This window comes from Conger conger, chromosome 7, assembly GCF_963514075.1.
Source record: "Conger conger chromosome 7, fConCon1.1, whole genome shotgun sequence".
Lineage (NCBI taxonomy): Eukaryota > Metazoa > Chordata > Actinopteri > Anguilliformes > Congridae > Conger > Conger conger.
Genome location: NC_083766.1, coordinates 54,892,153 through 54,908,167, shown reverse-complemented (window position 1 = coordinate 54,908,167; position 16,015 = coordinate 54,892,153). Strand labels below are relative to the sequence as shown.

The 16,015-nt window shown below is 43.7% G+C and overlaps 1 protein-coding gene across 1 annotated transcript in view; it reads right to left on the bottom strand.

Moving 5' to 3' along the window:
* Positions 1-16,015, bottom strand: part of kirrel3a (kirre like nephrin family adhesion molecule 3a) — a 132,651-nt gene that overhangs the window by 40,554 nt on the left and 76,082 nt on the right. The window contains exons 7-8 of the mRNA XM_061249458.1: positions 12,974-13,131; positions 1,483-1,633 (exon numbers count right to left, since the gene is read on the bottom strand). Of these exons, the coding sequence (XP_061105442.1) occupies positions 1,483-1,633; positions 12,974-13,131 (309 nt within the window). The remainder of the gene's footprint in view (positions 1-1,482; positions 1,634-12,973; positions 13,132-16,015) is intronic.

Below are 16,015 nucleotides of genomic sequence, written 5' to 3'. Positions count from 1 at the left end.
AAGAGGACCGCCTGAGCCGTACTTCTTCATTAGTTTTGTTGTTGTTGTTGTTTGTTTTATTTTGCATGTCCCGTGCGCAGTCACGACAAAAAGGTAGACCGCTCCCCAGTTTCTTGCCTAACAAAATGTTTAGAAGCCATTTTCCGGTGGCGGGGACTCTTAACAGCTGCTAATAAATTGACGCTCTCGTTTTTGGGTTATGTTATGCGGAAAGTGTTTCTTCTGGATAATAAAGGGGAAAGCAAAAAAAGAAAGAAGAAAGAATGGAGCTGTCTGAAGTAATGGATCTCTGAATAGCGTATTCCGCCTTATTAGTCAGACTTAATAGCTTTGAGGAGGCTGAGAGTGATGCCAAAGTCCTTTGTTCGAAATTCATAAACTGTAGAGGATCGTTCCTGATCGAAGACGATTATGTTGACAATTGCGCCTTGCACTGTGTGGCCTATTTTTCTATTTTTGAAAGAGTTCTATAATAATACTTGCATCCAGAATATGGAAGTGCACAAAATGACAGTCAGAGGAGAGAAAAGCAAACATCCTTATCTGCTCTGAGACGTTATTATCTGCCTTTATTTTTGCTATCAATAGCAACAAACAGCAACTTAAGCATTACTCAGATAAGTCCATTGTCTGTTGATTATCATTGATAGTCAGCTGTGACATTCTTAATATTTCTGTACAGTGCTGAAATCTGTTTCCCCAATAGTGTTGAATTAGTAATCATGTCTTATACCATTAAACATATCTCTTTAGCTTGCTACTGTATGCTACAAAGAGCTTGCCTGGTATATTGGAACCTATTAAATACTCTCAAAAATGCAAACTGTGCCTACTGGTCCTCTTGGTTGGCTCAGTTGCACCAGGCTCACTCAAGCTCAGAAAAGCATTTGAATCCAAAGCAATTACATATTTGACCCAGGTCTGGTATGCGTAGTACAAACGCATCCCCTTGGTTTTTATTTATGCCAACGGTGTATTTAAACTCTTATCGGCAATGGCGCGAGCATGTCATTCTGACCATTGAAATCAGACATACAGTTAATGTGTCAGTTTGACATTTATATCGTTTACCATTTTCCACCAGTGTGAAGATACAACGAAACGTATAATGCTACGAAACCACCGAGGACCTTTTCATTTTCGCTGAACCAGTCAAAGAGAACCCTCTTACAGTACGTCCTGAATCGACACACACCGTAATGCAGTTGTGTGAAAGTAAAAAAAAGCCCACGCGATGAAAGAAGAGTCTCCCACACACAAATTAACCTATTGTGCAAGTACACTTAGAGGCCCCTTCTGACCTTTTTCATAGCGTAGCTAAATAAACGTGGCACCTCCGCCAGGAGACATTGATCCTGCCTTTGTCGCATGAATCATTCACAAGTATAACTGGACGTGTGGCGGCCTAACCTTCTTAACATTCGCAGGAGCCTGATGGCGGGCTGCCGGGGGGGGGGGGGTGTGGTCGGCGGCGGTACTCACGCTGGATATCTATGGTCACGCTGGTTTCCTTCCCGCTGGGCACGGCCTTGTTGGCGGCCCGGCACGAGATCTGCTGGCCCGTCTCGATGTTGGACGCCGACATGTACAGGGTGCTGACCGTGGTCTCAAGTCGGCCGTCTCGTAGCAGGGTCTGTGAGGGGGGAAACCACACACAACGCGGGCGGTCGGTGCTTGGGACTGCAATATACGAGCCCCTAGGCCAGGGATCAATAAGTAATAAGTACCCTTATATCAAATAAGAGTTTACTTCATGATTCCTCGCGTTGTAGTTCTTAAAACGGTTTTAAAGATATCATCCTTTGTCAGTTTAATCTACAAGGCCCAAGTCCTTATCTTTGTGGTGTTCCTAGCACTTGAAACTCTACTTCCCTCTAGGGTCTTTCAGCACACTTGTCCCTAGTTATGAGTATGCACTTTGTTGCACGTCGCTCTGGATAAGAGCGTCTGCTAAATGCCTACAATGTAATGTAATGGATCATCAAATCTGGCCCTCAAATCCAGCCCTGGTTTTATGTTCTCCTGGGTAATTAACTGAACAATTAGTAGCACTGTTTGGCCAGACCGGCTTCAAACCTGACTCCCAGGTAAAGGGAGGGTGGAAAACCAGCAGTACACGGCCCTCTGGGACCGTGATTTCAGAACAGCCCCATGCGAGTGTCCAATGGGGTGGCCGGGGTTGCACCTCTGGAATTTGATTGGCTACCCCAGTTGCCAAACCACCTAAGATAGCATTTTATCATTGGCTAATATGACCCCCCCTTACTGAGCCTGTGATTCCCTCCCATCATCCCATGAACAAGATTTGGCTAACCCCCCTGATACCCTCCCCAGGCCCCACAAGACATCAGGGGAGAGTTACACAAATCCTCCCCCCCCTCCCCCCCAATCGTTTGGCTTCAGCCTCTCTCTGGAGACTGACTGGTCCCACGGTCCCACTTGAGAGCTCTCAACGACCCCCAAAACGAGAATGATTTGTTTCGAGGCAAATCAATCTTTTCAGTCAGTTCTCAAATTTCATGTTACAAGCACATCCCCCGCACCCGTGCATGTGGCGAGCACCGTCTGGCAACTCTGGTGTGTTTTTCCATCCTGAGAGAACATTCTGGAAATTGCCAATCTCGGCACCGCAGACAAGAGTTACACATTCACAGTATACGGCTGCAAAAAGTCTAACACACAAACAATTTCATATTCTGAGATATTAAGTCAACTGTATCTGTGTAAACACTGAAAATTGTGCCCATAGGCTGTACTTAAACTGGTAATTTTCCTGCAACCTGAATACGTTGTATTTTTATTTTTTTGGCAATAAGAAACGGGTTGTTTTTTTCTGCTAAAGAAAGCAAGCCTGAGTCATGCCACAATTGTACTGCATGTGCTATTAAGGGCACCATAAGAGGGGGGGGGGCTTGCTTCCATGGGACAGGGGCCCCAAAAAAATATGAAAGCATTTTCTGGGGTGGTGGGGCCCAAAATCCTTGGTGGGTCCCACTGCGTGCTATTAATCCAGTTTGAATTCCCATTCTCTGGGCATGAGTCTGTATTTATGTTTCATTCCTGTGTGTCTGTATGCTTGGATCTGCTTTGGCACATCGGTTAAAAACATCACTTGCCTTTGCCAATGCTTTCACTGCAGAAGTATAACTGACACCAGTATCCTACGCATTGTTGACAATAAAGTGAATGAAGTCGCAACAAAATTGCTTCCATAATATCCCTTTTGGGGGTATACTAAGCGGGAAACAGCCAGAGTAAACAGATATCTGAAGGGATATGCAGCATGGTTGCGCGACCGGTAAGGCAGGGAGGATACATTCTCGACATGAACCTGAGCTGAATGTGACCCTCACAAGAATCAGCACAATGCCTTCCACCTCGGCTTCAGCCGTACCTCTCGCCCACTGTCTGCCTCGACGCACGAATCATTTCAGAACATGACCTCAGTGTTAACGCACTGATTAGATACGGGTCGTGTGATAATCAACGCGGACGGAAAGAAACAGGGTGAAGGCGTCTGGCCAAACTGCGAAGTAAACGTAGCCGTGGTGTCGAAGGCCAACAACGCCTCCTCCACACAGAGCTTCCCCATAAGAGTGCTGGCTTAATTGGGCAGCAGTGTATTGTAAAGTAGGCAGTATACTACAAAAGAAAACTTTTCAGAAATGGACCACCGGCGAATGTCACCATTGTTAAAGTACCAAATACCAACTCCATGCTCTTCCGTTTCACTACACAGAGTTCTGGCCAGTCAACCGCGACGCAACCAACCCAGTGATTTTTGGATGGGCCAATTGCAGCAAGGGGGAGGTCTGTGAGCCAGTGACTTGTTGGGGAACTGTTAAAAAAACAATAGGTATTCAGCTGGTGCTTTTATCCAAAGCGGCTCACTGTTGTTTATGATCAAGCAGGAGACAATCCCCAAGGAAGGAAGCAACAGTGGTGTGGATCTTATCGTGGCTACACCAGGGCTTGAACCAGCCTACTAAGCTACAGATTCACACTGGGAGCTTGCACACACTCCACCAAACTCAAAATACTGCATACTTTTTTATTTTTGTTTGTCTCTTGTTTCATTTGTCTCTCGTTTAATTTTATCTCTCTTTTTGTTAGACAAGTTTTGTTTTGTGTATACTGGTTCCCTAATGGTTAAGAAATGGGGCTTGTAACTGAGGTTGGAGGTTTTATTCCCAGGTAGGGTACTACTGTTATACCATTCCGCTCCAGTTACCTCCAGTAATAAATGTATGAAAAGATTGCAAGATGTGGTAGGTTGTTCAAGTTGAAAGTGTTTTTTTTATTTTATTTTTATGCAGAGAATATAAATTATCTGCAGGAAAGCTCCCAGTCCAACTCTCTTGGATAACCAAGGCTAATGTGAAAATTGTGGTGTTAAAGTTATTTGAGATACCATGTTCTGCTAAGTTATATTTAGTAGGGATAATTATTACAAAAAGGTCTGCTACATCAAATCAACAGTGAAAATATTTTCTGCAATTCAGTCCCTCTTTAAGCTGTAAGGCAGAAATTAATTTTAATTTCTGCATATTTCTTCTCTTTTAGATTTTACGTTTCATGGGCATGTGTGTGTGAGTGCATGCATGTAAATGGTTGGCATTTATATAGCGCCTTTATCCAAAGCACTGCATAATTGATGCTTCTCATTGACCCATTCACACACACACTCACACACCAACGGCGATTGGCTGCCATGCAAGGCACCAAGCAGCTCTGACTGCCAGACGACTGCTCTTCCCTGCTGAGCCAATGTCGCCCTTGTATGTATGTGCATGTGTGCGTGTGTATGTGTGTGTGTTTCTGTGTGTGTGTGCATACCTGCCTGCGTGCGTGTGCATATGTATGCATGTGTGTGTGTCTCTGAGTGTGTGTGTGTGCGTGCCTGCCTGCAAGCGTGTGTGCATCCGTGTGCGTGTGTATGTGTGTGTGTCTCTGTGAGTGTGTGCGTGTGTGCATGCCTGCCTGCCTGCATGCATGTGCGTGCATGAGTGTGCATGTGTATGCACGTGTGTGTGCGTGTACGTGCATGAGTGTGCGTGTGTATGCGTGTGTGTGCATGCGTGTGTGTGTCTGTGTCTGTGTGTGAGGTCCATGCAGTAGTAGCCCCATACAAGATTAATGACATCATGTCCAGAGCACTGAGTAAAATGGCCCTGATTGTGTCAGGAACATTATTGCATTCAGACATCCCTCTCTTGACTGCTAATATGTCCTGCTTTAATGGAGGTCAGGAAGGCTTTGAAATTAGCATAGCCGTCCACACGCTGACATTTTACACAAACAATGCATTAGTACAACTGCATGGAATGGAAATCCAATTTCACCAACATCAGTTTGAATATAATAATAAAGTCAGGGAACATACTTCATCTTACACGGCCAGACATAAATAAAAGTTTTACTATTAGTTAAATTTGTTAAATTGAAGGCTTTCCCTGGTGTAAAATCCAGCTATGAAATACCTGCTACCAGCTGTTTCAAAACCTAGCTTGAGCTGGTCAAACCATGTATGGAGTATGGAGCTGGTCAAACTGGTCAACAAGCTACCAGCTGTTTCAAAACCCAGCTCGCACTGTTTTTTTCAGTAGGGTTGGGACCTCTCTGTACAAGTAAGCTAAGCTATGTTGCTGCTGTGCATTTATTAGCTTACTGAGTTACTTGTTTGTCTGCTAATTTGACATCTTGCCTCCGGCATCAGGACATTTTTGCTCATTTGTTTCTCTCGTTTCTTCGAAAGTTGTGTTTGTGTTTTTAGCACAGTGACGTGATTAATTCAGCTGACGTATCACATAATTCACTGCCAGTTTTCCACTCTGAGCAAAGGCTACGGAGTAATCAGGGCTACGTGGATGTGGCTAGCAGTCATATATTTCTTGTCATGTTAATGTCTTCTATTTGCCCATTAATTTTCCCGTTAATTTAGGTGGGATGGTGCTACTCATCACAACACCGCATTTAATCTGAGTGAAAGGATGTGGAAGTGCATGCTGGGATTCCTCATACTCACTGTACTTTCACTGTGGAGATACGCTAAACGTGACTGCGTGAGGTTTCAAAGATTAATGAAAAATATTGCTTTAAACTGTTACTGAAACTATATTCTGTTTCATATCACCCCCAGACTCCTCACACACACACACACACACACACAAACACACAAACACACAAACACACATAAGTAAAACACACACACATATGTAAAATTAAATACAAAATAAAAACACTAATTAAAAAAGACAAGCGACTTTTCAGAAGCCAAAGAAAAGTAATTGTGCTTCCACATCGATACAAGTCCAAGGCAGTCTGGATGATGGCAGAATGACTTTAAAAAGTGTTTGTTATAACAGCATATGCAACAAGGAGTAAAATACAGCAGCCTATGCGTTAGGGCAAAAAGCCTTCATCAGGGCATAGAAATAATAGTTATCCACTTTCTTTCAAAGCAACAAGATTGAAATTAAACATTTGCCAGAAAGCCTTGCAGTTAGCTGTAAGCAAATGCTATGTATGTATTGGACCGAGCATTGCAGTTAGATGAGACTATTGGTCCAGCGGGGTCTAGCAGGCTAAGTAGGGTAAGATATAAGCAAGGATACTCAAATCCGGCCCTGCTTTCCTTTTCTCTAAGGTAATTAACTTGGTAATTTGTGCTACTAATTGGCAAGGCTGTCTTCACACCTGACTCCCAGGTAAAGGGAGGGTGGAAAACCAGCAGTTTTCAGCCCTTGAGGATCGTGATTTTCCAAGGGAGCATTTAGCCTCAGGTGCTTAGAGGCTAAATGTTCCCTCAAAGACTCACTTTGGCCAAGCTAGCAGCTAGCTACAAATCTGTACACTGTTTGAATAAATAAGGAAGGAAGAGGGGAGGATGCTAAAAGAATGCTAAATAACAACAGCTGAGTGTGTTCAGGCTCACTCAGCAAGATAAGGCCTATTTGATTAACCTGCCAATGGATTATATCTAAAAGATTATATCTTTATACAGCACAACACGATAGAATGATTTACGCTTACATAAGAACAATAAAAAGCTTACATAGCCAAATGAAAATAGCGAAAACACCATCCTGGCGAACACAAGTAAATATATTATGGAGAGAACTGAAAAACAACAACTAGCAATCAGTTAGAGATAGGTAGGGAGGGTTGGGGAGAGGTGAGTCTTCAGTCTGATGGGGAGTCTCTGCTGTTCTGACCTCCACTGGGAGTTTGTTCCACCACCGTGGAGCCAGAACAGACAGTAGTTGTGAGCGGGAGGTAGAAGTGCGGAGAGGGGGATGCACCAGGTGACCTGTGGTGGCCGAACGTATCGTGTCTGGCAGGCGTGTAGGGTCTGATGCTCTTTTGGAGAGCTTGGAAAGCTAGCACCAATGTTTTGAGTTGAATTCAATTCAAAATAAACAAGAAAAAAGTGTGATCACTACCTTGCTACAACTGCTTAAATTTGTAATTATGGCTAATTGGCTTCACACTTCTTATTGCTCTAACAAATTTGACTATTGATTAAAAAGTCAGCGGAAACACATACGAGCTGGCGATATCCTTTAGATCCACCAAGCCTTAGGGGGTGTAAACATATTAGGCTGTAAATAATGCATTATTTTATAAAAATGCATGAACTTATTGCCTATTTGTTTCAGACACTGGCACAGTTTATGTATCCGTGTCAGTACTGTAATTACCGCAGCTTTCAAATCTCTGTGACGTATGCCGGCTCAGGGGTGCAACCGCACCTCACGGTCCCCGAAAACTCATTTCCCCGACGAGACGCCGTGCGAAAATCATTAATTAAACACAGGGAAACAGAGCGTTTGGGACGTGTCGACACTTCGCAGGAGAGTTAAACTACACATCAATGTCCGCTCCCATTCAGATCATTTACTCATTTCAGATTGGCAGACTCTAATATCTCGGAGCTGTACTTGGATTAATCACAAGGTGTGAAATCTCACTTCATTTGCTCAAGAGTGCGGCGGCGAAACCTGATTACATCACAGGCCATGTGGACTGTGAATCTGCACATCCGCACCGACTTACAGCGAACCCAATACACTGTTGTGTAACCACTAGTTTGCTAAGCCTGCTGAGAACCATCTTCTTTTTTTTTTTTGCACTGCAGTCTTAGCTCCCTGATTGCGCTGCATTTTCTGTCCATGGACACAGGCAATTACCTTAATTAATCTAACATAGGAACTGTGCGAGGCCTTGCACATGTGCAGTCTATTCTTGGTCAAGCAGGAAAATAAAACAAAGACAAAACTGAACTAAGTATGCCGTGACAAACACAATAATATCTTTCTGACTGAAAGATGCCTTTGTCTTTGCTTACACACAACACAACAAAACATAACACAACATAACATAACACAACACAACATAACGCAATGTAACGTAACATAACACAACATTCACATAATATAACATAACATAACACAACACAACGCAACATAATACAATGTAACGTAACATAACACAACATTCACATAATATAACATAACACAACGCAACATAATACAATGTAACGTAACATAACACAACATCCACATAATATAACACAACACAACACAACACAACACAACATAACATAACATAACATAATAGAGAGAACAGGCCATTCAGCCCAGCCATGCTTGCCGTTTCCTACCACTACAGTGTGCGTACTGCACTGTTTAGTTTGCCTAAAAGCTAAATAGTATGAAGCACCGTATTAAACCTGGTCTTGAAAATGAACACACATACAGAATGGAGGGGGAGTAATTGTTGCATATGCATTCAACGCACATACCCTCTCATGTCCTTGCTACTGTACACTTCATCTCCCATTAATGCACTCAAACACCCAGAAACAGCGGCCCGGAAACTTAATGCCCAGGTTTAAAAATTGCATGGCACCAGGTCAAAAGAATCTGTCATTTTAATTGCCAACTGCCATGTTTCAAATTGACATTTTCCTGAGGTAAAACCACAATTTAATGCAGAACGTGACGTCCAAAACACCAAAGATGAGTGTAAAGTTTCCTTTATCAGCAGTATTTTTGTACACAGCTCTTGTTTAATGACAGAAAAATGTCTTTGTTCAGATTACATACACTATGGGCGCAGTATGTAGTATGTACTGTGTAATGGGCAACAGCTCTGAGACGGAATACAGTTCCCTTTATGTTGTAATAAGCATGTGCAGTATAATGTAATAAGCAACAAGGCAAACATGATACATACTTTAAAGTTTCAGTCTAATAACCATCCTCAGAGTCAATACAGCTTTTGTGCCTTCAACATTGGATGCATTATCAATGTTTATTTATTTATTTATTTATTTCTTGTTCCTACAATTAGGCACATATCCTGGTCTTCTATTTTAAGGTTACGGAGACATTTACTCATCTAATCTTTTACTTATCTCATTATTTCTGCCATTTTGTTTCCAATTAAAACCTTCTTTTATTTTCTCCAAACTCCCACATTTAATTTCTTTAGAACAAACCCGGAGAGTTTAATTAGCCTGACAAGGGAGAGAAGAATGAGAGGAAGTGAGAAGAAAAAAAAACAGCGCAACAAGTTATGCAGTTAAGATTTTTTATAATTAATATTCTACTCCGCAATGAGCAACTCTTAGAAAATGAGTTCTGCGATATCTGTAATGCGTTTTTAAAAACTTGATCGATTACTTTCTAGAGTACGCACCCACCATCCACGGCCCCCTCCCTTTCCAGGTTCATGGCAATTTTAAAAGAAATCTCCGTAATTACAGAGAAAAGTCTTCTGAGATCAAGGCTTTAAAGGAATTAATGAAACCGAGGACCGGATGAAGACGCCTCTTTGACAGTTGGTGTTGATGTAATTATATGTATAAATCATGCCACACAGAACGCACAAACAGTAGCACCTTCCTGCTCGGCGGTTTTAAGTGACGTTGTGCGGTATTTCACCTCAATCAATGTTATTTATCTGCTTCAGAAAGCGCTGAAAGGGTCGTAATGGGAGCAGACAGTTATACCGGCGCCCAAAAAGGGCTCGTATCCTCTGTTCATTTATATGGAAATTTACAGCGCATTGTTGATTATGCATTCAAGAGGAAGGTTACCGGCACGGAAGTCAGAGCTCCGGGGTCAGGCGAGGCAGGGTGGAGAGGAGGAGGGAGAGAGAGAGAGAGATAGAGAGAGAGAGATAAGGAGGGAGAGAGAGAGAGAAAGAAAGAGAGAGTAGAGAGATGAAGAGAGCGAGAGTGAGATAAGGAGGGAGAGAGCGAAAGATAAGGGATAAGGAGGGAGAGAGAGATAAGGAGGGAGAGAGCGAGAGATAAGGGATAAGGAGGCAGAGAGTGATAAGGAGGGAGAGAGAGATGAGGGAGAGGCGTGAGATAACGGATAAGGAGGGGGAGAGAGAGAGATGAGGGAGAGAGCGAGAGATAACGGATAAGGAGGGGGAGAGAGAGATGGGGATAAGGAGGGAGAGAGAGAGATGAGGGATAAGGAGGGAGAGAGAGATGAGGGAGAGAGCAAGAAATCAGTGATAAGGAGGAAGAGAGAGAGACGAGGGAGAGAGCAAGAGATAAGGAGGGAGAGAGGGAGAGAGACAAATAAGGGATAAGGAGGGAGAGAGGGCCAGTGATGTGTAGCATGATGATATGAACACCCGGAGAGATAGAAGAAGAGAGAGAAACATGAACAGAACACTTCTCAAAGCTCCCATTTCATTGACTCAATGTGCAAATTGTGTAAGAACACATTCATAATTGAGAGGTGCGGAACACATATTTCACTGTGCTGCATTTGAAACTAAGTGTGAAGGCCTTGGCCTGCCCTCTGCATTTGAGTTGAAATGAAACTTTGTCTTTGTAAAATGGTGGAGGAGACCTTACTTGGGGGGAGTTTGGCATAGGGGCTGAGCAGAGCAGAGAAGAGGATCATTTTTTTGGCAAACGGAGGCAAATCAGAAGGTAGACAGAGGAACCCGAGCCAAGCCAGCTGTGGCTGAGTTATAAAACAGACACAACTGTAAAATAATTCACATTTTTAAGTAGAAGTGTTATATTGGCAGCCATTTAAATACCATCTGCTAAAATGCACATAATAGCCAAATATATGTCATAGCAACATTATATGCATATACAAATTATATAAATTATTTGAATAGTTAGGGGTGAGTTAAGTTAAGGGGGGGGGGGGGGGTTGTATGGTTAATTCTGGGGAGTGGGAGGGGGGTCAAGTTGGCGATTGCATTAAGGGTTGGACGGGTTGGTACGGTTTGGGTTTGGTAGTGGGTTTGGGGGGAGGAATGGAACTATTTCGGGGGGATTTGGGGAATAGGCTTAGAGGTGTTAGTTATGGTTGAGGGTGGGTTAGTTTTAGGGTGGGGAGATGGTGTATGTTTTGGTGGTGGGCCAGGCCTATGGTGGGGAGATGGGGTAGGGTTTGTGGGTGGGTTAGGTTTAGAGAGGAGAGCTGATGCAGGTTTGAGGGATTTTCGGTGAGGAGATGGTGTAGGTTTGGGCAGCTGGCCAGGTGTAGGTAGTGGTGTAGGTTTTTGGCTGATGGTGGGCAGATGGGATCAGGTCAGCGGTGGCTTTAGGGGGGGGACATGGGGTTTGTTTGGTTGAGGGGGGTCAGTCATGGTTGGAGGGTGGGGGAAAGACTGGTGTGGAGGTTCAAGCATAAACACTCCCAATGAGTTCACCAGAAAAAGACATTCTGTAGTCCAGCCTACACGTTCAGATACACACACCTTTTCACCAGGGTAGGGGTAAATTCCACTTCAACTCAGCCGTTTCAGGAAAATTATTAATATTCATAATATCCTCAGGGATAGGAACTTCGAAATCAATGAATTGACTTTCAGTTAATTTACATTACATTTCAACATTGAGCCGGTGCGCTTATCTACAGCGACTTTCACAGAATACATTTTCACACACAATACATTTACTCTTCTGGATAGTTTGCTGAAGCATTTCGGGTTAAGCACCAGGCTGAAGCACACCAAGCCTGCACCCCTCTGGGAATAAAACCAATAACCTTTCATTTACACCCCCGGCTACCAAGCCATTATGCTATACTGCTGTCACTTCCTAAATCTACTGAACAGAATTGGAATTAAACCCAACTTTGCCTCCATGACCCTCTGCAACCCACTGCTTTCCTTGCATTTTAAGTATTTGTTAAGCCAAATTGCTGACTTGTTTTCTCTATTTCATTAACAGGAAAATAATGCTAGTTTTGAAAATGTAAATAATGACATTTCTAAACACTGGAATTGGAAGTCTGACATGGTGTGCCCATTTTATAATGAGCATTCACCTCAAACTGTTCTGATTGGCAGCCTGCTAAACAGTCACACTGCTGATTGGCAGCCCAATAAACAGTCACACTGCTGATTGATTAAAATGTAAATTCCATTGAATTGCAAAATAAACAGTTTCCAAATGACCAATATCACACTGCCATCCTATAGTGGACTGCCCTGCTGAAAAAAAAACAGCTCAAGCTAGGTTTTGAAGTAGATGGTAGTTGGCTGACCAGTACAGACCAGCTCCCAGCTCAACATGGTTTAGCTGCTTGACTAATTCAGACCAGCTCCCATCTTGACATGGTTTGACAAGCTCAATCTATGTTTGAAATGGACAAGCTACCAGCACTAGCTGGTTGACCAGCTCATACCCAGCTAGACCAGCCAATGACCAGCTTGCGTCAAGTTAGCAAATTACCTGGATTTTACAGTCGGGTGTACATATATATTTATATGGATTTACATATATATATATTCCATATGTATCTACATGACTGGGACATGGAAGGTTGGTGGTCCCTGGTGTAGCCACAATAAGATCCACACAGCTATTGGGCCCTTGACAAGGGGGGTTGTCCTCTGCTTAGTGTAATCAACTGTAAGTTGTTGATTACACTAAGCAGGGGATTAACTGTAATGTAATGTAACAGGATACATCAGCTCCTCCTACCTTGGAGTACATGGCTCCGTTGAGCACCTCTCCATCACGAATCCAGATGATGGACGCGGCAGGTTTGGCATTGTCGGCGTGGCACGTCAGGTTCAGGGGGTCGCCCGCCCGCAGGCTGATCACAGGGGCCCCAATAATCACCGGGTTGTCGGGGGGAACTGGGGAGAGGACGTCAGCGTTAGCACAACCGGCACGGGAGAAACAGTAGGTCTGGAGGCAGAAAGGTGTGTTTACCGTGTTCTGGAACAGTGAACTATGAAAAGCGTGTGTCAGGAGACGGTGATGGAGTGAGACTGAATGACACCTGGGGGTCGGGGGGGGGGGTGGGGATGGGGATGGGGTTTGGGGAATTGCAGGATACATGTTCCTGAATAGCACTGATTACACACTCCCCTTAAACAAGCTCTGATCACCCCAGACTCATTCCGATGCCCGTGAATTATTCATTCGGCCTCTCCGTAGAGCCGCGGCGGCAAGCAGCTGGCTCGGGAGCGAGAGACAGAGAGAGAGAGAGAGAGAGAGAGAGAGAGAGATGAGGAGAGAGAGATGAACTGAGAGAGAGACAAATAGAGAGAGAGTGAGTGAGATAGAGATGGGGAAGAGAGTGAGGGAGGACAGAGAGAGAGGGAGAGAGAGAGGGCGAGAGATAAGGAGGGAGAGAGATGAACAGAGAGAGGAAGCAAGTGAGAGAGGAACAGTGAGAGAAAGAGTGAGTGAGATAGAGGGGGGGAAGAAAGAGTGAGAAAAAAGGAGAGAGAGGAACAGAGAGAGATTGGGAAGAGGGTCTGTGAGAAACAGAGAGAGGAAAAGAGAGAGGCAGGATAAAGATAGAGATGGAACGAGGGAGGGCTGTGGACATTATTACGTCGCAGAGTAAGGTCTCATTATTCATTTCCCAGTGCTGGGTGATTGCTGATTAGGTCTTGGCAGGTACTGCATTCGTCTGCTAAATCTTTAATACACTGCACCAATGGCTTGGGCTCCTAGAAAGCACTCTTCAGAGTTGTCAAAGCAGGCTGTTTGTTTTTGCTAGGGCGGGCGGGCGATGGCCCGAATCCAGACCATCTAGAGTGCTTACTAACAAGTTCTCTCCTTTTACATTTTTCAATTTATATCTCCATTATTCTCTCACAAGTTTGAAAACACCTTTGCGTCTGCCCATCGAGACAGCATCCAACATTACGCAGGAAAATCACAGGCTAGCACATACGAGCTGCTCTCCCTTGCTGACTAAACAATACAATGTTGAGTGTTAATTAAACTCTTACATAGTACACATTGATCCTTACTGAACTCATGCACTCCTGTACTCTGTGTTAAGTTAACATTGAACATTTTACTGATTAGCGACTAGGCCAGGGGGCTTAATTTCCTCCCCAGACAGACTTCTGGCACTTTATCGACCAGAAGAGGCCAGTAAGGTGGGGATATTAGAGCCCTTCCCCCTCAGCTATGGTGCCATATCAAATGATGGACTCTCCCATAGACTGCCAGCCACAGTCGGAACAGTCAAACTCAGGATTCAGTTCTGGGCCGTAAGCTGTGTCTCACACCAACTGCTGATGCAGGAGTGTCAGTTCATCCTGGTCACAGACAACATGGCTGCAGTGTCTCCAAAGCTTTTACAGTGATTCAGCCATTCTGCACTTCATTAAAGTTGCTGATTGGCTAGAGAGTCCATGCACCTTGTTGTCAAGGCCTGAAATGGCCGCCCACTGAAAGGAAATCACAAAAACCTGCAAGTATACTCAGCCTTCAGGAAATTAGGTGGACACCCCTGTGTGAGACATTTTGGCTATATTCACCACCTCCTTCTGGCTTTCTGTATTTCCTGTTTTATAGTCCGCATGCAGTGATATACAACGGAATAGGATCCAGCCTGCCAACGGAAAAACAGCGTGAGTTACACTAGGAGCTGAGGGGGGTTGTGGGGGTCAAGTCCATTTCAGCTCCCAGCTTTGTTTACTTTCGTTTGTGATGGTGGATTTACGGTGTTGGTTATTGTCCTATAATGTGTCCATACCATACGTCTGAAGATCATTCAAGGTGGGTCTGAGAGCTGGCTGCGTGTACTGATGAAATCTCTACGCTTTGAAGGAAATCGACCAGCACAACAGAAAAAAAAATGTGCAAATGCGTAGGTGAGACATTGGCTGAGAAAGGTGTGAAAGTCTGCTCCTCAGGTCTAATTAGAGCAGACAATCTCAACCCATATGCTGGAGAGCCTTAATGTGTGCTGGTCTTTCGTGTTAACCAGGGGGGTATATCACAAAGCAGGATGACTGACTTAGCTGAGTAACTGCACTGAGTAAATACCAGGACACTCCAAATTCTGGAACATGGAAGTAAAAAGATCTGTCCTGGATTTTACTCTAGTGCAGTAATTCATCTAACTCATCTGCGTAACAGGGTACATTGCTACTTAGAATAAGTAGTGACCATGACCAAGTCGGTTAACCAGGCGGAATTCCAGTTGCAAAGAGCTATAGAGACCTGCACACACCTCTAGATATGTTGGTATGCGGCGAGAGAGCACATTAATCAGAATTTCATTTTCGGTATTGCCTTCTTTCCATGCTGTCAGGCTGAGTTTTAGCGCGGTTAGCTCCAGTTCATCAAGGAGGACATTATAGTTTTAATGGGAAGCAATGCTTTTAAATCTGGTTCCCGTCAAGGTTTAAGAGCCATTTTGATTTGAAAGCTCCAGAAAAAATGTCTTCAGAATCTCTTTTTTTCTGAATTGTGGATGTGAATGTAGAAATTAAAGGAACAATCTCAATATTAAAGGTACATGTTCCTCCTCAATATTAATGGAGAATAGTTGCAAATGAATACTGTTGAGTGTGTTTCCTACTGAAATACAGGCCAGAAACCAATAAAACAAAACTGTCATTTTCTGACACCCTGTCAGCCAGTCCGCAAAAATTTGATCTTCAAACAAACAGCAAAAACAAAAAACAGCTAAAGGTTGCACTCAATGGTTAGTCAAAATTCACTAAACCTGTCAGTGTACCTGCTACCTCTCAAAATTAAGGACAAATG